At 42.5% G+C, this 22,480-nt stretch overlaps 1 protein-coding gene across 5 annotated transcripts in view; it reads left to right on the top strand.

Moving 5' to 3' along the window:
- Positions 1–22,480, top strand: part of GRIA4 (glutamate ionotropic receptor AMPA type subunit 4) — a 387,349-nt gene that overhangs the window by 184,813 nt on the left and 180,056 nt on the right. For all 5 annotated transcript variants that reach the window (XM_040422628.1, XM_040422627.1, XM_040422630.1 and 2 more), the window contains exon 4: positions 22,068–22,252. In XM_040422628.1, coding sequence (XP_040278562.1) covers positions 22,068–22,252 — 185 coding nt within the window. The remainder of the gene's footprint in view (positions 1–22,067; positions 22,253–22,480) is intronic.

The raw sequence follows: 22,480 nt of genomic DNA, 5'->3' as shown, positions 1-22,480 counted from the left end.
AAAATCATATGTACAACAAAATAGTACCAATAAAACTATCACTTTACCCTGTAGTTTCCAAAATGGGGTCACTTTTTGGAGTTTCTACTGTAGGGGTGCATCAGGGGGGCTTCAAATGGGACATAGTGTCTAAAAACCAGTCCAGCAAAATCTGCCTTTAAAAGACCATGTGGCGCTCCTTTCCTTCTGCGCCCTGCCGTGCGCCCTTACATAAGTTTACGACCACATGTGGGGTGTTTCTGTAAACCTCAGAATCAGGGTAATAAATGTTGAGTTTTGTTTGGCTGTTAACCATCATTGTGTTAAAGAAAAAAATTGATTAAAATGGAAAATCTGCCAAAAAAGTGAAATTTAGAAATTTAACCTCCAACTTAGGCCTCATGCACACGACAGTTGTTTTTCTTGGCCTCCATTCCGTTTTTTTTGCGGATAGGATGGGGACCCATTCATTTCAATGGGTCAGCCAAAAAATGCTAATAGTTCATCCGTTTGTGTTCCGTGTCCGTTGTCCGTGTTTCCCTTCAGCAAAAAAAATAGTGCATGTCCTACTTTTTTCACATTTGCGGACAAGGATAGGCATTTATTACAAGGGATCTGTGAAAAAAACGGATCTTCCAAAAAAAACGGATGCCGCACCCGTTTTTTTAGCGGACGCACATTTTGCATGAGGCCTTAAGGGGTGTAATTTCTACAATGGGATCATTTATGGGGGATTTCTGTTATGTAATCCTCACAAAGTGACTTCAGACCTGAACTGGTCCTTAAAAAGTGGGTTTTGAAAATTTTCTTCAAATTCTTTAGAATTGCTTCTAAAATTTACAAAATGATGCAAACATATATGGGGAATGTTAAGTAATAAACATTTTATGAGGTATTACATTCTGTTTTAAAAGCAGAGAAATTTAAATTTTGAAAATTGCCAATTTTTCAAAATTTTTGGTAAATTTGGGATTATTTCATAAATTAAGGTGAAATATATTGACTCAAATTTATGACTGGCATGAAGTACAATGTGTCACGAGAAAACAATCTCAGAATGGCTTGGATAAATAAAAGTGTTCCAAATTTATTACCACATAAAGTGACACATGTCAGATTTGCAAAAAAAGGCCTGGGCAGGAAGTTGAAAACTGGCCCGGGGTAGAAGGGGTTAATAGCTTCATCTCTGCCCTGGGAAACATAAAAGATTTAACAAAAACGACAATATTATTTTAGCAGGTAATGACGCTTCCTTCTATATAAGAAAGAAAGAGACAGAAGACGTCTTTGTACTTGGCTGGATTTAAGCTAAAGAATAGCAATGTGTAACAAGGGTTTTGCCGTTTTTGATATTTTATTTTTTTCCTTGTCGCAGATTTAATGCAGTATACAATACAATCTTAAAGGGATTGTCTAGGGGAAAAAAAGATCTTTAAAGGAGTTGTCCAAGTCTTTAATACTAATGACCTATCCTCAGGATAGCTTATCAGTATGTGATTGGTAATGGTCCAAAGCCCGGCACTCCCGCCGATCAGCTGTTTGAAGAGATAGTGAGTGCTGCAGCATTCTCGCAGCTTACCGAGCACAGCAGCTCCATCCATTGGCTAGCTGCTGTACTTGGTATTACAGCTCATCCCCATGCCTAGGTCATGTGACCGGCGAATGTGAAGTCACTGGCCTACGGACCCCCACTGATTAGATCCTGATGATATATCCTCAGGATGGGTCATCAGTATTAAACAATCACACAACCCCTTTTAAGTATGGAAAAGACATAATCACCTCAATGGCTGTTCCGAGGCTGTCCTAGTGCTTGCCCTTCTTTACTTCGTTATGAAGCGCTGACATGTAAACGCTGCAGCCAATCACTGGGTACAGCAAGTTACCGCTGTGTCCATTAATTAGCTGTAATGGTCACATGTCCCAGTGTTGAGACTTTATCGTGGCAGCAAGGAACGGCGGAGCACCGGGCAGCCTCAGAATAGGCGCGAGAGGGATTGATGAAGTGATCATACCTTTTATATTTATTTATGCCATGTTGACAGTTTGTAAAGAACATTTTTTCCCTTTATGACCCTACACCTTTTGAGGTAGGTTTCCATGTTAGTGGGGACACAAATTTGCACGTCAACCGAGCTATTATTGTACCTTAAAATTCTTCGGGGTAGATAGAGATAGTGTTTCAACCACCATGTGAACAACCAGCATTAAAGGAGTTGTCTCATCTGGTAGTGGATTGGTGGTGCCTGGTTTCAGGTCTGGATTGTGGTCAGTATACATTGCAATATTGTCTTCATTGGTTTTTCTCCGTGCAGACATTATAGTTTGCTGGTGACTTGTACTAGTTTCATCTAGTCTTTAGCTTCTTCTTATATTGCACTGCAATGATCACATGATGGTGATGTTATAACAGGTCCTTACCACTTCTCCTCTCCACTGCTGAGCTCTGGACCCACCTGCACTGATTACATGATGGTAACATCATCACACAAGTCCTTACCAGTTTTACTCTCCACTGCTGATCTCTGGCTCCTTCTGCCATTTTTTGGACTCCTAGAGCACAACCAGCTCCACTGCTTATAAAAAAGTTCCCAGAAGCGTCCTCCAATGACAATGTGCAAGTAGCAGCACTTGTCATGTGAACATGCAGAGGACTAAAAATACCACATGCTACAATTTTAAAAAAAACGAATCACGATGTAAAAGCTGCCGGTAATTTCAGAATGCCCCCTTGTTCTTCATGTAGCAGGTTTTTGTCTCTTTTTGTCCCATTGTTCAGCTGTCGTCTCCCTGTATCTGACTCTGCCGTAATGACTGTGCACATACACAGTAGTCGTATGGGCGTTTCCGCGAGTAGTATGCTCCATTGTGCTATGACACTAGTGTCCTGTCTCCATCTCACTGGTGACTTCAGAGGCGTCCTATTAGCAGAAGCTATGATCAGAAATACTGCAGAGACTCTATTTTTCTTCCTCTGTATTTTTTCTTTATTTGAATTTTTCAGCAGTAAGTGAACTGTGTGTTATGTCTAATGCAAGCGCCAGATAAGATAAGGATGCAAAGTATGTGTTATTTTTTTTTCTTTCTTTCCCAGAAATAGCATCTTTACTTTAACCCCTTCCTGACATATGATGTAATAGCACGTAATGTCCGGAGGTGCGTTCCAGCATTTTGATGTACTATTACGTCATGGTGATCGGGCGGGCACCGGAGCAGTGGGCGCCCGATCACTGCAGGGGCCTAGCAGTCCCTGGTAGCCGAGCCCCTGCTGTATCCGCCGGCATTGCTGCACATGCCGGCAGATTAACCATAGAAGCGATTTGCGGCGGGTGAGGGACCCCATTGTGTTCCCGCACTGCTGTGGCGGGGACACGATGTGTGAGAAGGCAGCCCAATGCCATGCAGAGGCTGCCCAATGCCCTGCACGGCATTGGGACCTGCCTTCTATGGGTGCCCAGGAGATCCAGTCTCAGGCTGCGTCTCATAGGCAACCTGTTAGTGTATGACTCAGTGTAATACACTAACAGGCAATGCATTACAATACAGATATATTGTAATGCATTGCAGAGTGGATCAGACCCCCAAAAGTAAAGTCCCAGAGTGGGACAGAAATAAAGTTAAAAAAAAAAAACATTTCAAGTAAAAAAAAGAAACGCCCCTTTCCCCTGATTTTATATAAAAAAAAATAGAAAAAAAAGAAAACACACATATTAGGTATCACTGCGTCCGTAACAACCGGCTCTATAAATATATCACATGATCCACCCTGTCTGATAAACAGCATAAAAAATAAAAAAAAATGTTAACGGAAGTAGCCGAGCACTATTGTCGGCGGCCCCATAGAAAATTAATGGAGGTTGGCTGCGCATGTGCAGTCCGCCCTCCGCAACTTTTGGGCTCCGTTCTCAATATAGGTGTGGGTCCCAGTGGTGGGACCTGGACCTATTGGACAATGGGGCCATATCCTAGCGATATGCCCCCATTTTCTGAGATGAGACAACCCCTTTAAGTTAGTTACTACTCACTAAAGAGAGAGGTAAATGGCACATTCATCTTTCTTGTATTTTTCTTTAGTGCTGTATGCCGTGTGGTTATGTATGTAAGTCTAGGGTCACGAGGTGACTTGTTTCCTGTCATGGTGCAGTAGAATGAGGCTAAGACACTTCAGCTCTACCAACAAAGCTGTACCTTTGGCTTTAATTTTATCTGCTTGGCAGTCCGAGCATGTACACTACACGATCCCATCTTTTTATGGATCCATACTCCCCACACTCAGACAGCTGAGCTACGCCGATGAAAGATGAAGTTGCAGAATACCGAGAGCAGCACTTCTGCTCCTTCGTGGGTTTTTTTTATGATGGTTTAGGTGACTTTTAAATATTTTGGGCATTTTGTTTATAATTATGACTGTTCAGAATATTCCAGTTTTCACAAGTCTCTGAAGCTCACACAATAAGTTCCTATTATCTGCAGCTCACAGCTCAGGTTTGCTGTGCAGACTGAGGCAGAGTCAGCAGAGTTGTCCTGTTATTACAACAGGGAATTTTACAGGTGTGGTCTTGTGAGATTGAGAAACAGCTCTTATTGCATGAACACTGTTTAAGTTAAACACAGGACTGTTATTTTGCGGTTTGGCCACAAGAGGCCGCTGTTCCCCCACACAGCTAAACAGACTGCCTAGATTTAAATATTCATAGTGGGTGGAGTTGAACAGTCTGGAGAAGAAGCAGGCGACCATTTTGTGAGGAGACAGAAGGACTGTGTGTGAGAAAGAGGATCTTTCTGCATCCAGGTTTGGAGCGTTCTTCAGCGATCGGAGCTATAGTTGAGTGACCTCACCGTTTGTTCCAGAACCAGATTCTGTTCCGATGAAAGGAAGCTGATGAGAACGGAGGAGCAAAGTTACAAACCTTGCAGAATCACATTTTGTGGCAGGGACTTGTTGTTCGGTCCGGAGATGCCAGCGGATACAGTACAGACCCAGGTCAGTAAATGCGTGCACGCACCTCATAGAAGTTTTGGCGCCTAGAGACTGAGATACGAACTGTAGTTAGCTAGTTAAGGCCTTATCTTGTATCAAAGTGTTGCTATCATTCATCCCAGTACTCCATAACTTAAACAGACACTGCACAACTGATAAACTTCCCCGGAACTCCAGCCAGTTTAATGTGTTGGCCCAGGAGTGATTCTTACGCATGTGCTATGTTTTCAGTTAAGGGAAAGTCTGTGTAATGTTGTAAGATTGTAAGCTCTTGTGTTGCACCGCAGGCTAACCCGTCCTACGCACCCAAACAGTTAATCGCATTTTCTTTAGGGTAATAATAGGTACGGCGAGGCAGTTCTATTTGGGCCCGCCAGTAGGTAAATTTCCTTAATCTTCCTTCAGCATCCATGAGAGGGTGCCGTGCTGTGCAGCATAAGGGTATCAGCCTTCAGGCTGGAGTGTATGTACATCCATTTTATGTTCCTTGCAGTTGGGATTGTGTTTATCGCTACACTCTAGTAAAAGTTCTGTCTTGGCAAAACTGGTGTCAGAGTTGCTTTCCTCGTTTGTGACTACGCTGTATCCTGGGGAGCCCACCTGGTACACGGCTTACAGTCTGAATAATAATAAAACTTGCTGAAAATCTTTAAAAAAGAACACACACCACTGAATCCCCCACTTTTTCCAACACTTCCACTCCGGTCCTCACCTCGGGTTTTTGTTTACTGGCTGCAGTAATACTAGTAATGTTAGTCTTGTGCCATGTACTGCTGAGGCCAGTGACTGGCTTCTGTGGTTATTTGGCATATGCTGCTATGTCAGCGCTCCAGCCTTGGTGGCAAGCATGTGTTCTTTTATCATTTTATTACATTTAGGGGCCCTTGGCGGGTTAACAACAGATGACATCTGTATTGTACTAAAGGGGTCTAGATGATGCAGACTAGTAACACTATACACTCAGTTACGGGTCTGTCTGCAGCTCTCCTGTCACTCGCTGATCTCTGGGGAGGGGGTTGCATTCTGTCACTTCCAAGAAACTCAATTTACACTTTTCTGACAATAAGTTTCCATTGTTTGCAGCTGCCAGAAAGCATAAGCACCTGCTACACCGTGGGTTTTAGGCTAGGGCTACACAACGACATTTGTCGCGCAACATTTTGTTGCACCAAATTTTTATAATGATAGTCTATAAAAATAGTCTTTGTTGCCAAATGATATTTTCCGCTTGAATTCTAGAATTCTGCATTTCTTGTGCTGTTGCTGCAACACCTTCAGTGTCTTCTGCTTTTTCTGGTAAAAGCACAGAAAGAAATCTTTCATCTATAACTTGCTTTTTTAACAATGAATTACATCAGAGACTCTTTACTTTTACCTGATGCAGTTGCCATCGTTACAAGGATCAACGAGGGACCCAAAGAAGTTCTGTTCAGACCTAGAAAGACTTGAAAGACAAAAAATGACAGTAGTGAAGAGGTTTATTAAACAGGAAACCAGGACACGCTTTATAGTTTTAAAAAGACACCCTATGTCTGGCTTCAGGGTAAGACTTCCAGTGGTAGAGGAGGACATTGCTCTAAAAAGGACTGTTACGTCTAAAGGCCTTCTATATGGAAACCTTGGGATGAGTTCTGAATCTATAGGACAGTAGGCTGTACTTCACTGGTGTGCAAGCTGTATCGGTACCACTACCAACATGATAGATGGATCCCAGTATGTATCTCCTAGTGTCTGAGAGGGAAATTTGATAGTGAGCATGTTCTATCTATAGATCTAATATCTATCTATCTATCTATCTATCTATCTATCTATCTATCTATCTATCCATCTCATATCTATCTATTCATATATCCATCTATCATCTAGCTGTCTATTCTTCTCATATCGATTTAGTCTATCCATCCATATCTATCTGACTAGCTACTTATCTGCATACATATAAGATAGAGGAATACAGTAGATAAATATAAGATAGATTATCTATGTACTGTATTTATCAATACATCTGTCAATTTTATTTTATTTTTTACGGAAGACAAACTTGTGGATTAAAGAGTCGGGGTTCCCAGGCGTGCACTCACTCTCATTTTCACACTTATGGTGCTGCTTTCTTTTTTTCTAGATGTATAAGAATAAGGCCTCATGCACACAGCTGTTGTTTTGGTCCGCATCCGAGCCGCAGTTTTGGCAGCTCGGATGCGGACCCATTCATTTTATTGGGGCAGCAAAAGATGCGGACAGCACTCCGTGTGCTGTCCGCATCCGTTGCTCTGTTCCGTGGCCCCGGAAAAAAAATATAACATGTCCTATTCTTGTCCGCGCTGTGCGGACAACAATGGGCAGTTATATTAAAGGCTGTCCGTGCCGCTCCGCAAATTGCGGAACGCACGCGGACGCCATCAGTGTTTTGCGGATCCGCGATTTGCAGACCGCAAAACACACAACGGTCGTATGCATGTAGCCAAATTGTGTAGTGCAGTGTTAGCCCAAAAAATCACTGATGCTTTCTGATGTCCGTCCTCCAGCTGCACAGAAATTACCATCCAGGATGAATTTACACAGACAAACAATAGAGGAGACCCATAGTCTGATGGATCTTAATTCTGTGGGGTGATTTTAAGAACAACAGGGAGAGAAAAAATTGTGAATTCAGACACAAGCGCTGAACCTAGACTTATGACCCGCCACATGGACACACTTTCTTCTCTGACTGACTCCAGATCTCGTAAGTTTTCAGAGACCCCTGTACATGGGCCAACTGTATAGGCAATGTAACGAACCAGCGGGTGTGAACCCACTTTTGCCACTGACTGGCTACTGTCTGGAAGGGGCATGACTAAGCAACACCTGTTTTTCACTAGTGCCTCAGATGGTGAGGATAGACTTGAGCCAAGGTAGTTGCCAGGGGCAACTCCTAGAGCGACACCAAGTCAGTGGCAGCTGGTCCGGCAGACTGGAAGGTACCAGCAATGGTACCAGCAGAGTCAGACACCGATACTGATACAGATACATATACAGATTGACTAGTAATGCGGCACACAGAGATTCGAGATTCCCCCTCCGGGGAAGCCAGGGACCCTCTTTCGAAGGAGGACATGGACTGACAAGAACAGAAGGAGACATGAACGGAACACCAGAAGCAGTAAGGACTGCCAGACAGACAATAACAGGAACATGGAACAGACGCATATAAGAATACAGGACAGGAACAAAGCATGATACAGGACAGGGACGGATCAGTGAAGCAGTTAAGCACTGCCTGGCTGTCAGATGCAGTTACACACTGCTAGGCGATACAAGGAACAGAGTACAAAATACAACACTGTAAAACCAGGTGAAACCATACAAAAAGGGCAGACGGGAAAAGACCCCCAGGGTCAGCAGCAAGGGGCTACACCTAACAAGGAACTAGAAACAATGACCACAAGCCCCACAGCTCACAGCTGCTTAACGAGGCACCTGAGAAGCCACACCCAGGCACAGATCAGTGGAAGTTAACCCCAACAGAACTGGAAATACAGATCCACAGGAAACACACAGGCAGTAGCACAGGACGTTGCCCCTGGCAACTGGCATACACGGAGACACCCGCAACCAGTACGCCATGGCAGAATGAACCTGTGACACAACAGACACGGGAAGAGGAACATACACAGGCGAGTCCAGGAATACCGCAGTCAGCATGCAGCCCCAAGCAAAGCAGCCTGCACAGGATTTCGGCCTGCAGCCAGTACGCAAGGGCGCATGCAACCAGCCTGCATGGAAAACGTCACCGTGAACCATTAGTTCCCGATAATTGCCTGTTAATCAGTGGAGGTGTGAGCTGCATTTTAATAAAGAAATCATCTTCGATGCTGCGATCGCTCATCCCCCATACGGATTCATTGTTTCTTAGCAGCAGATCCCTAATTACACAGAAATGTCTGTGCCCAGAAACAATGACTTTGGTGTCTGCATCAATGATGCTTGCAGCCGTTTATGCTTCCATGAGATCAGTGGATCAGCGGTACATTTACACTACAGATAATTGACACAATCGTGTGCCTGCATCGTCTGTCTATGTGCAACAAAAATCTCAGTTTTATTTTAGTGCTGTATCACCACATGTACAATGTCTGTAACACCTTTAATTGTTGTGCTTTCTCTTTGCGATTAATTTATTAACCTGCCTGACATATATGCAAATATAATTTTTATACTTAACCAATACAGATATTGCTGCTCTAAGGGTATGGCCACACAGTCAGGTTTTCTGATGCAGTTCTGGAAGCCAAAACCTGGAGTGAATAAAAAAAAAGAGCAGAAGTCGAATTTAAGGACATTGTATTAAATAGAACCCCCTGGCCTAGACCCTACACAGGCCAATTTGGAGATGAAAGGGAAAGTCCACCGACTACATAAAGACCTCAAGTATCAAACGCCACACCACAAACAGGAAACAAGGCTCTGTACCCCAACGCGGGCCACCAGAGGCAAAAAACATGGAGGAAACCACCCGCCTCACACAGAGAAATACAGAACAGAGACCTAGACGAGATAAAAAAAACTGCTCAGAACTTTATGTAGAACATTCAAGTGACTGGACAACACAAGCCTTATCTATCATACCAGAACCAGTCAGACCCCCAGCTTGTCCTATGAAACCCGCTCATTGCAAGGTATAAGGACCCACTATGACATCCTTTATAATCAGCAGCTGGAACATCCAAGGTCTGGACCCATCAGCCTTTGGATGTAAAGTAAATGATCCAGATTTCACCCAGAGTTTGAGAAACATCGGCATTCAAATGCTTCTAGAAACATGGACTAAGGCAGAGAGCGAGTCCCTGGCGCCCACTGGATACATGGAAATCTCTGTCCCGGCCCTGAAAAATAAAACCACCAAACTTGGCCACTGTTCGGGAGGAATACTAGTGTGGTATAAAGCGGAGCTCCATGAGCAGATCAGACCAGTGAAATGGGGAAACAGCCACATCTGGATCAGAATAGACTGCTCCATCCTCACCTCCCAGTCCGAAATCTACCTCTGTGCGGCCTACATACCACCACCAAAGTCCCCCTACTACCACCCAGGATGCTTTGAGATCCTGCATAGGGAAGCTGCCAACTATCAAACCCTGGGCAAAGTCCTTATCATGGGAGACCTCAATGCCAGAACAGGCAGGGAAAGAGACTACCTGACCACAGATGGAAACATCTATTTATATAGAGCACAGACCGACAGTGACAGCTCAGTACATACTGAGAAGAACAATTAAGATAGCACGGTAAATAAAAGTGGCAATTTTTTTTAAAATCTTTGCCAAAGCCTAGAACTTCACATCCTCAATGGTCACACCAAGGGAGACTCTCTAGGAAGGACTACAATAAACTCCCATGTGGGTAGCAGCATAGTGGACTACGCCATCACAGACATGGACCCCGCAAACATTGGGGCCTTTATAGTCAGCCCACAATCGCACCTGTCTGATCACAACCAAACATCCATATATATTAAGTCCACAAACAAACCACCAGGACAAATATCTCAGCATGCCGGGCTCTTCACGCTACCTCCATGTTATAAGTGGTCCAAGACATCGGCTCAGAAATATAAAGTGGTGCACAATAAACCAGAAATCCAATCCTACTACTTCAACAGCAAGGTGTTTGAGATAAACCAAGAAGGAGTCAATCAAGCTGTAAGAGATCTTAATAATATATTTTACACCATGGCAGAAATCGCTGACCTGAAAAAGTGTAGCCACCTGAAGCACAGACAAGAGGAGTACCTCAGTGAATGGAGGAAGGAGGTTATAGCATCCCAGAAGCTGACGGTGTACCAGAGCCTGCAGAGAGACTGCAAACTGACCCCATATCTGGAGAAACTAGGGAACCCCAGAGACTGGAAAATCCTGAGTCACTACAGACTGAGCGTCCACAGCCTGGCCGTCGAATCTGGACGGCATCGACAGAGCTACATGCCTAGAAAAAGCAGACTGTGCCAGCAGTGCCACCTGGAGGTGGTGGAGGCCCACTTCCTGATATCCCAAATACTCAGCAGTGAGGGACATCCACTTTAGGAGACTCTCTGATCTAATCCCAGACTTCAGCTCCATGGAGGAGGAAGAGAAACTGCCCATCCTGCTGGGAGAGGAAGAGAACACTGTGGACATAGCAGCACAATATATCAATGCCTGCCACAGACTGAGAGGAGTGTGATATGCCATGGACTCCTATACCCTGACCCGGGGTGTGTTCGCACCCCTTTCCCCCCTGTCATGATATGCCATGGACTACCATACACCGATCTCTGCTGTGTCCCCATTTCTCAACCCCCTATTTCCCACATGCTTTGGCAATACTAATGTATAATTTTAGACCTGCCAATAGATATTAGATAGATAGATAGATAGATAGATACAGATATGAGATAGATAAATAGATAGATTAGATAGATAGATAGATAGATAGATAGATAGATAGATAGATAGATACAGATATGAGTTAGATACAGCTTAAATCTGTAAATAAAAGTGAAGTCACGTTGCCTTGTTCTCAGCTCGGTGCTAGAAATGTCATAACCTTTAGATCCGGAGTATATGAAAATGTTATAAATCACAGTGTGATACCTGAGGTTCCCCTGCCTTGCTGAATTATCGGAAAAGATATGTATAGAAAGATAATTAGCCACCAATAAGTGTATGACGACGTCTTGCAGAGATCCCTGGCTTCTCATACACTTGATTATCAAATTAATTGGATGAAGCTCACACAGCGCCTATGTTACTCCATGGAAACCGGGCTTCTTTTGCACATATGGACAGATACATGCTTCTCTTCAGGAGGCAGTTTACATATCATTATAAAGCACTATGTCCCTTCCATATCCGTCATATAATATTAATAATAATAATACCATCGTAAATGTTCCTTTTTTGGTTCCAGTAATAACATGTATGGCTCAGAGGGAGTCTCCGTCTTCTTGTGCTTGCCCTACGGGACATCCGGCAATATGCTGTTTATGGCAGTCTTTAGTCTGTGAGTGAGGTACAGACTATAGGTGTCCTGAAAATATCCCTAATTACAATGGGAGTAAATGGGTGATGTTAAACATATGTTATATGTTATAGCTGACCAACCCCATGAATGGAAGACTTGAGTCCTCCATTTCTCCTACTTACTCAACCAGAGTGCAAATGAATATGTATAGAGCTGCATTCAAAGTCTATCATACTGATGGAAACAAATAAGGGTTAAGCTTGGCTCTTTCCATCAGCGAAGGGTCCCCAGCATCATCTATGCTGTGAATAGGTGATGTATTTTGTGGGAAACCCCTTTAAGTGAATATTTTTACTTGTATATTAAAGAAAAAAACTAAATAAACAAAATACACAAAAACTCCCAGCAGTTGCTCCTTTAGTTCCCCCTCTCCTTTCTCATATTCAAGAGAAATTTTAACAAATAAAGTTGTGTCTATCTTGACCGTTTCTCCTGGCTCAACATATCAGATGTGTGGCATGAGAAGCGTGGCTTTTTAGAAAAAATATCATTTTGTGATACTCTGTCCAGAGATGTCTATCTTACATGTGTCTAAGTGTGGCCACCCAGTGGTTGTGTTGTGGATTGCAGCCTGTGAAGAGTTTCATGAGAAATTGCAGTCCTTAAAGAGGTTCCACCATTCGGGACATTGATTATATGTAGCTAGGATATGCCAACAATGGGACCTGCTCCCATCTACAGAATGGGACCCCAGAAGTGAAGAGAGAGCAGCTGCGCATGAGTTCACAGACTATGAGAGTTCCAAAAATAGTCGAGTGCCGGCTCGCCCATTTTCAGCAGTCCCATAGCAGTGAATGGCTGCTGTTGTGCAATGTGCTCTCCACTCACTGCTATGAGACCTCCAAAGATTGGCAGGTGCACCCACTCTGGGAACTCCCATAGGGATGAACAGAGAGCACACCACGCATGGATAGGACTGGGTACAGGAGGTGGGACCTGCTCCTATCTGATATTGATGGCATATCCTAGAGATATGCTATCAGTGTCCCAGATGGGCCAACCAGTTTAACTAAATGGAAGATAAGGTAATTCTGGAGACATCAGTGCTTAAATTAGAGATCATCTTTTCACCCTGCTTCTAACCATACACTGTCTGGTTGTAAGGCAACTGGCTGCAGCAGGAGCCCTCCTCTAGTGCACTGTCTTCAATAGAAGACTAGGAACGATAAATCACCAATCCTTTTTCTAAACTCCAAGCCAGCCTTCTACCAGCCAAAAATGCCAAATTTCTACAGGAAAAGCAGAAAATCTTGAAAACGAGCAAACAGTGTCCTCCGGCCGGATGGACCCTTGATTTCTAGGGTTAGTGTTTCTTTAAAGGGATTGTCCAATGATATGAAGCAGTTAAGACAATGACTAGTGATGAGCGGAGTTATAAAAAATTAGATTGGGCTGCTTCGAGGAATTTCACAAAGAAATTTGATTCTTGAAAAATTACGTTGTCACGAAGCGCATTCCTTTGTATGTAGCGTGAGCAATGATGGGGAATGGAGATTGGGCTGACCCACGTCACTTAACCCCTCAAATGCCGCATTCATCGATGATCATGGCATCTGATGCTACAATTGAGGCCTCGTGGAGAGACCATCGCGGCTGTCTTGATTGAAGCCACCACGCAAAATCTCACGCGGTGATGTGATGACTTGATCACGCTGGCCGGGTGCGGTGACATCATCACTGATGACGTCACCATGCCTGGACAGCCCTGGTGTGGTGACGTTACACATCACCACATGCAAGTTTGTTTGTTTTTTTACGTGCCAGGAAATTTGGCTTTGTGGCAAATCAAATTTTTTCTGAAATTCGAATCAAAGTCATTTTGTTTGGCTTCGATTCGCTCAAAACACTAACAATGACCTAATATTAAAAAATAAGTAATACTACAGATGCAGCATGAGAAGACACTGAGCACAGGCTATATATACAATACTGATTTGTTCCATCGCTTACTAAACAGATCATTACTTTGGAGAATTCTCAAGCATTTACCACGCTATCTTCCTGATTGGCGCCAGCTATTAATTTGTTCATCCACAATCTGTAATCTGGCAATTTGCTGCAGAAAAGGATTTCCTAAATGTGCAGCTAATTGTTATATTTTCACTAAAATAACATGAGGCATATGGTGCTCGAAAATTACAGCCAGCAGCACAACACCAAGATAGCGAGAGGTTCAATATATTTTTGTTTGCAAATTGTATTAATGTATTTCTAAAAGCCATATGGGAGAGTCTGTGGGCCAGTGATAGGAACGCCAGATTCTCGTTTCATAACGTGGAGAGCGGCGGACATGGAAACAGATGTTGCCGGCTTTATTGAAATATTCTGAGGCCGTGTTTAAAGGGATGTGTCATTGGAAAATGACCTGTTGTTTTAAATCAATTTTTTATTTTTTTATGCTAAATGGTCACTGTAGTTTCTACAAACATTGCACAAATCAATAGTGCAAGTCAATATAAGAAACCTTGTAATACAGTCCTGATCAAAAGTTTAAGACCACTTGAAAAATGGCAAAAAATCATATTTTACATTGTTGGATCTTAACAAGGTTCCAAGTAGAGCTTCAACATGCAACAAGAAGAAATGGGAGTGAGACAAAACATTTTTTGAGCATTCAATTAATTGAAAATAACGATTAAACTGAAACAGGCTGTTTTTCAGGTGATCCAAATTTTAGGACCACATGCCTTTATAAGGCCAAATCTGTGCAAGGATGTGGATTCATTGTCATTTTCTGTCAGGTAGTCACACGTTCTGATGGCAAAGGCAAAAAAACTCTCCCTTTTTGAACGTGGTTGGGTTGTTGAACTGCATAAGCAGGGTCTCTCACAGCGCGCCATCGCTGCTGAGGTGGGACGCAGTAAGACAGTCATTTGGAATTTCTTAAATGATCCTGAGGGTTATGGAACGAAAAAGTCAAGTGGAAGACCCCAAAAAATTTCATCAGCACTGATCAGGAGGATACAATTGGCTGTCCATCAATACACTGGACGATCCTCAACCCAAATTAAGGCCCTTACTGGTGCTGACTGCAGCCCCATAACCATCAGACGGCATCTGGGACTGAAGGGCTTCAAAAACAAAAAGGGTCTGCAAAGACCTCGTCTCCTTGAACGCCACAGAACTGCTCGTTTGGACTTTGCAGGAGAGCACCAAACATGGGACATTCAAAGGTGGAAGGAAGTTTTATTCTCTGATGAGAAAATTTAACCTTGATGGTCCTGATGGTTTCCAACGTTACTGGCATGACAAGCAGATCCCACCTGAGATGTTTTCTACGTGCCACAGTGGAGGGGGCGCCATAATGGTCTGGGGTGCTTTTTCCTTCAGTGGAACAATGGAGCTTTAGGAAGTGCAGGGGCGTCAAACGGCCGCTGGCTATGTCCAGATGTTGCAGAGAGCATTCCTCATGACTGAGGGCCCTCGTCTGTGTGGTAACGACTGGGTTTTTCAACAGGACAACGCTACAGTACACAATGCCCGCAGGACAAGGGACTTCTTCCAGGAGAATAACATCACTCTTTTGGCCCATCCTGCGTGTTCCCCTGATCTAAATCCAATTGAGAACCTTTGGGGATGGATGGCAAGGGAAGTTTACAAAAATGGACAACAGTTCCAGACAGTAGATGGCCTTCGTGCGGCCGTCATCACCACTTGGAGAAATGTTCCCACTCACCTCATGGAAACGCTTGCATCAAGCATGCCGAAACGAATTTTTGAAGTGATAAACAATAACGGCGGAGCTACTCATTACTGAGTTCATGTTTGGAAGTTGGATTTCTGTTTTGGGGGGGGGGTTTATTTTTTTTTTGGAGGTGTGGTCCTAAACTTTTGATCAGCTGAAAAACAGCCTGTTTCAGTTTATTCGTTGTTTTCATTATATTGAATGCTCAAAAAATGTTTTGTCTCACTCCCATTTCTTCTTGTTGCATGTTGAAGCTCTACTTGGAACCTTGTTAAGATCCAGCCATGCTAAATATGATTTTTTGCCATTTTTCAAGTGGTCTTAAACTTTTGATCAGGAATGTATATTATCAGAGAAAAATATCTTTCTCTTCCCTTCTCACTGCCTGCTCACTGGAGGATCAGATTACCTGCTGCCTATAGAAGTCCATGGAGAGAAGAGGGGGAGGAGGAGTGAACTGCTCAAGAGAGAGAAGAGCATTTTTCAGAGTTTCTTATATTCACCTAAATTATTCATTTATGCAAAGTTTATTGAATGTACAGTGACCATTTAAACATTTAATAACTACAGTATGAAAGATCAGTCCAAGGATCTCTCCCATGATCTGTCTATACCCAGGACTGTGACCATGACAAGGGGTCATCCTCTACATCTAGAGGAAAGAAGGTTTGTACACCAACACAGAAGGGGACTCTTTACGGTAAGAGCAGTGAGACTATGGAACTCTCTGCCTGAGGAGGTGGTGATGGTGAATTTACTTAAAGAGTGGAGGGTATTAGGGTCATTGACTCATGAATTTATTTTGATTGCCTGATTGGAGATGGAAGAATTTAAGATGTTGGAAATTGGCTTCTACCCCATGGGGTTTTTTGCCTACCTCTGGATCAGCTTTGAAGGATAATAGTCTGAACTGGATAAAGATTTCAGCCTTACAAACTATGTTACTATATTTTTAAGAATTTTGGTGATATTGTTTTCAGTTTTCCATGTCACTGTATGTGTAACAACAACAACAAAATCCTGTAGTTTTCACTCTGTATAAAATCCTGTAGTTTACTTCTATAGAGATCAGTTACCAGCAGTCATCCCATTATCATAACAGTCAGGATTACAATGGCAGGTAACACATATATAGATAATAGTACCCACCGTTCATATTAGGTGATGTCACAAATCACCACCGCCTAACATCTGCACTGGTCACAGACAATGCCCACACCACTCTTCCATGGAAGTCAATACGTCATCACCATACTACCTATAGGTCATGTGGTTGCTATAAAGTATATCTGTGAATGCTGTTAACTGAGCTCAGGTAAGCTGGATGCCCACCATGACCATGTACAGAAAGTAGAATTAGAAGAAAATCTACAATCATAAAAGAAATGCAAAATGTGAACAAAAATAGTAAAAGAAAAATAAAGGTTCTACATTACTTTTAAAGGGCCGGCTATATAAAGCAGTACCTCCCCATATTTCCTGTTTAGAGATATGGATGTCCTAGAGGAAGGTTCCCTACATGAAACACGTCCGTTAGCTAGTATGACAAAAAACACTTATGGCTCATGCACACAACAGTATTTTGCGTTCAGTATACTGGCTGTTTTTTTTGTTCAGTATGTGGTCCATATACTGAACCATTGATTTTAATGGTTCAGCAAAAAAAAACTGAAGTGTCTCCGTGTGCATTCCGTTTCAGTATTTCCGAAAGATAGAACATGTCCTATTCTTGTCCGCAAATCACGGTGCTTGGCTCCATTCAAGTCAATAGGTCCACAAAAAAAACGGAACACATACGGAAATGCATCCGTATGTCTTCCGTATCCGTTCCGTTTTTACTGAACCATCAATTGAAAATGTTATGCCCAGCCCAATTTTTTCTATGTAATTACTTTATACTGTATATGGCATACTGAAAAAGAGAACGGAAAAACGGAAAGGAAACGGAAAGGAAACGGAAACAAAAAACGGAACAACGGATCTGTAAAAAACGGACCGCAAAACACTGAAAAAGCCATACTGTCGTGTGCATGAGCCCTTACTCTGTTACATGGGCGACCATTCAGTGAAAGAATGGATGACATTTAACAGTGCACTTAAAGGCCATGGACACCTTTTGGGGACATTATTTATCATTGCATTTGACTCATTTTGAGCAAAAAATAATTTTTTCAATTGGTCTTTATTAAAAATTTTCCACTGTTTCTGAAATAGTGAGATAGAGTTAAAAATCAGTCTGGTTGCAAGCGGTCACAGTCATCTGAAAGCTCATGTGTAGCTCTTATCTCTGATCTCCTGACCTCATTACCACTCATTAGAACTTAATTATTTTCAGTTTGATAGGAATAATTGAGCTACAATGGATTTGTACACAGTTGATAAATGGTTCACAAAAGCACTGTACACACAGTATGCAGCCTTTACAGTTGGCAAATGCAATTCCCAGGGCTGTATATGGGAGATACAGGCAGGTGTCTCTCTCTCTCTCTCTCTCTATATATATCTCTCTTTCCCTCCCTCCCATGTTCTGCACAGTTTTCCAAAATCAACTGCTTGCTCTCACTCTGGCTATATAATAGTACCTGCACCTACAGTTTCTGGACAGTGGATCCTTTCTGTCCTTTTTGATACAGTGAAAGGCCTGAAGCTTATTTACCCCCACCACATGCAGAGACGTCTGTAGCCTCAATGTAGGTGTGTTACCTTCTTCAGATACTTTGCAGTCCTCTTTATAAGGTTGCTGAACTTTCTGATGCCTCCAGTAATTATCTTTTTTCAATGTTGTAATGCACAGGGCCTAGAGACTCCCTGTTAGTTCTGCTACACGCTACACTGTAGCTGTTCACTTGTCTGCAGCTTACACTAGACCAGTGATAGGCAAACTGCGTCTCTCCAGCTGTTGCAGAACTACAACTCCCAGCATGCAAAGACTGCCTACAGCTTTGAGCCTACAGCAGGGCATGGTGGGAGTTGTAGTTTTGCAACAGCTGGAGAGCCGCAGTTTGCCTATCACTGCACTAGACTAACTGATTTTCTCTTAAAGAGGAAGAGGTGGTGCCAGCTCTGCCTAGCTACCAGGGAACCTCCCACTCCATATACAGCCTTTTTGGACATACATAGTGCATAAAATACAGTACATTATTATTTTTCAGTTGGCTTCCAGGACACATTTTTGTACCAAAAAGTGTGTTCTGAGACTTCCACTGTCTCAGGCTGAGTAGACTGAATGGCTGAGTAGACTGAGAGTGGCATGCATAGCAAGTTATTCCTTCTGACCAGCTGGACTCAATCATTTGGGACTATTAGGCTGCCCATACATGATGAAGTCCTGGCAGCCGAATCCTCATGTGGCTCATCGATAGTTATGGGGTCGCACTTGTACATGTTATTTATTTTAAACAGTATGTACAGGTGAGGCCCGCCAATTACCGGGAGCTGCATGCGGCTCCCACTGCAGGTGCCGCATCGTGTAATGCAGCCTTAGAGAATCTTCAAGATGTAAAGTCCCATCTCGAGGTCACGTTCTCTTTAAATCACTGACTCCTCATCATGTTCAGCAAGGAATCTTTTTTCTTTCCTATCCCACATGAATTATCCAAGGGGTAATGCTATTCATACTGCGTGTTAATACTGGGCTTGGGATTTTCCCTTGATAATACAACTGCAGTAAGTTGCTTTGAATTAATTATTTTAATAGCATTTCTTTAACGTGCATTAATTAATTTGGCTCAGGTTAACGCAATTGGAAAGTCATTAGGGAAAAGCAGGAACGGAGCGTTATTACACTGTAAATGTGGTCATGTTGGCAGTTCTGCTGATTGGTGGCTTGGTTTATAAATTCAGTCAGCTAAACCTGCAAGCAGAGCATTTTTGATGGTTTTTTTGGCGGTGAACGTATGTGGAGTAGGCAGTGGGGGGTCATTATGGCTCCCCAACAGCACAGAAAACTCTTCTAGTGCCAAGCTTCTCGACCTGTAGTACGTTTTAGGGGGTGGGGGGTACGTACCATGTACGAAGGAATACTTGCACTGAGATCATGCTGTGCTGTTAATAGGCAACATAGTGTATGAGCATAGCCTCAGGACTAATTGGATGTAATTTCCTTTACTAGGGGCTACTAGACTAAGTATTGTTAAAGAACTGTTAATGGCCTAGGTTCTGATGATCATTGGGCCCATAAAACTTTATCTGATGGTGAAATACTCTTATTGGACATGATTTATAATGACTTTATTAACATATTTACAGTATTGTGTACTTGCCATGTACAGTACAGACCAAAAGTTTGGACACACCTTCTCATTCAAAGAGTTTTCTTTATTTTTATTACTATGAAGGCATCAAAACTATGAATTAACACATGTGGAATTATATACATAACAAACAAGTGTGAAACAACTGAAAATATGTCATATTCTAGGTTCTTCAAAGTAGCCAACTTTTGCTTTGATTACTGCTTTGCACACTCTTGGCATTCTCTTGATGAGCTTCAAGAGGTAGTCCCCTGAAATGGTCTTCCAACAGTCTTGAAGGAGTTCCCAGAGATGCTTAGCACTTGTTGGCCCTTTTGCCTTCACTCTGCGGTCCAGCTCACCCCAAACCATCTCGATTGAGTTCAGGTCCGGTGACTGTGGAGGCCAGGTCATCTGGCCCAGCACCCCATCACTCTCCTTCATGGTCAAATAGCCCTTACTTTCAAAGTTTTCCCAATTTTTCGGCTGACTGACTGACCTTCATTTCTTAAAGTAATGATGGCCACTCGTTTTTCTTTACTTAGCTGCTTTTTTCTTGCCATAATACAAATTCTAACAGTCTATTCAGTAGGACTATCAGCTGTGTATCCACCTGACTTCTCCTCAACGCAACTGATGGTCCCAACCCCATTTATAAGGCAAGAAATCCCACTTATTAAACCTGACAGGGCACACCTGTGAAGTGAAAACCATTTCAGGGGACTACCTCTTGAAGCTCATCAAGAGAATGCCAAGAGTGTGCAAAGCAGTAATCAAAGCAAAAGGTGGCTACTTTGAAGAACCTAGAATATGACATATTTTCAGTTGTTTTACACTTGTTTGTTATGTATATAATTCCACATGTGTTAATTCATAGTTTTGATGCCTTCAGTGTGAATCTACAATTTTCATAGTCATGAAAATAAAGAAAACTCTTTGAATGAGAAGGTGTGTCCAAACTTTTGGTCTGTACTGTATATATGGAGGATGGCCCTCAGAATTGATGCAAGTTGTGCACATGCTAGCTTGATAACTCTCCCCCATTATATGTATTTTTAAGGGGTTATCCCACAAAAAAAAATATTCTACAGTTTCCAAACCAGCACCTGGATCTAAATACTTTTGTAATTGCATGTAATAACATTTTTTGTAATAGTCAATTAGTTATTCAATATAATGTATCTGTATAGCGCCACCTTCTGTATGTTTTTTTTTCTTATTTCTTTGTCCGGCTCACTGAGATGGTTGCACATGCTCAGTTTCATCCTTCAACTGCATCCTGAGCTGTGATAGGGAGAGCATGGACACGCCCTCTGAGCTGTGATAGGGAGAGCATGGACACGCCCCCTTAACTGCTGAAGAAAGGCTACCAGCTTGATAAAATTCTTGCAGACCAATGAATGGGGAGATCTATGGATCCATGTGAGGTACAGGGCTGGTTCCAGCATTGTTAGGCTACTTTTACACTAGCGTTTTTATTTTCCAGTATTGAGATCAGTCATAGGGTCTTAATACCGGACAAAATGCTTCCGTTTTGTCCCCATTCATTGTCAATGGGGACAAAACGTAACTGAACAGAACGGAATGCTCCAAAATGCATTCCGTTGACTTTGGTTGCGTTCCCATACCGGAGAGCAAACCTCAGCATGCTGCGGTTTTCTTTCTGTCATGGGATGCGGAGCAAGACGGATCCGTCATGACCCACAATGCAAGTCAATAGGTACGGATCCGTTTTCTTTGACATAATAGAAAATTGGAAAATACAAATGTGATAGCACTCTGCATCCAGCATTCTGCCCTGCCTCCATGCTGGATGAGGCATTGGTGTACATTTTGGCCAAAGCGTAATAAGCCACTCACCACGTCAAGGTCGCCTCTATCGCCTCTATTATAATAGAAAATTGATCCGTCCTCCATTGACTTTCAGTGGAGTTCATGACGGATCCGTCTTGGCTATGTTACAGATAATACAACCAGATCAGAACGGATGCATGCGGTTGTATTATCAGTAACGGAAGCGTTAGAAAGAGATGATCATGTACTATATGATGACTGATATTAATTTTTTTTTACTTTAGGCATGGGATAAACCCTTTAAGCCATTTCACAGAAGTCTGACCAACTGTTATGCTTCTTTTGTCTTCTTTAGGATATTCTATACTTCAGGCAATCATGGAGAAGGCTGGACAAAACGGTTGGCAAGTTAGTGCTATATGTGTGGAAAATTTTAATGATGCCAGCTACCGACGTCTTTTAGAAGACCTGGATCGGAGACAAGAAAATAAATTTGTAATAGACTGTGAAGTGGAAAGGCTTCAGAACATTCTGGAACAGGTAACCGTTCAGCCTCTGTACCTAGGATAATTGTCAGTAGAAATAATTGCACAAGAACTGCATGTAACACAAAGGAAAATGCTCATCAGAAGCTCTTCTTTCTTAAGTAATTTTTTGGCTAATGTTGCAGGAGATTTCAATGATCTTTATCATTTCAGTGATATCCAATTATTATATTTTTATCTGAAAAATACATTCAATACAATTTCTTTCAAGAGAAGTGCCGTT

Source organism: Bufo bufo, chromosome 3, assembly GCF_905171765.1.
Source record: "Bufo bufo chromosome 3, aBufBuf1.1, whole genome shotgun sequence".
Lineage (NCBI taxonomy): Eukaryota > Metazoa > Chordata > Amphibia > Anura > Bufonidae > Bufo > Bufo bufo.
The sequence above is the reverse complement of the archived record's forward strand: the minus strand, read 5'-3'. Positions and strand labels throughout refer to the sequence as shown.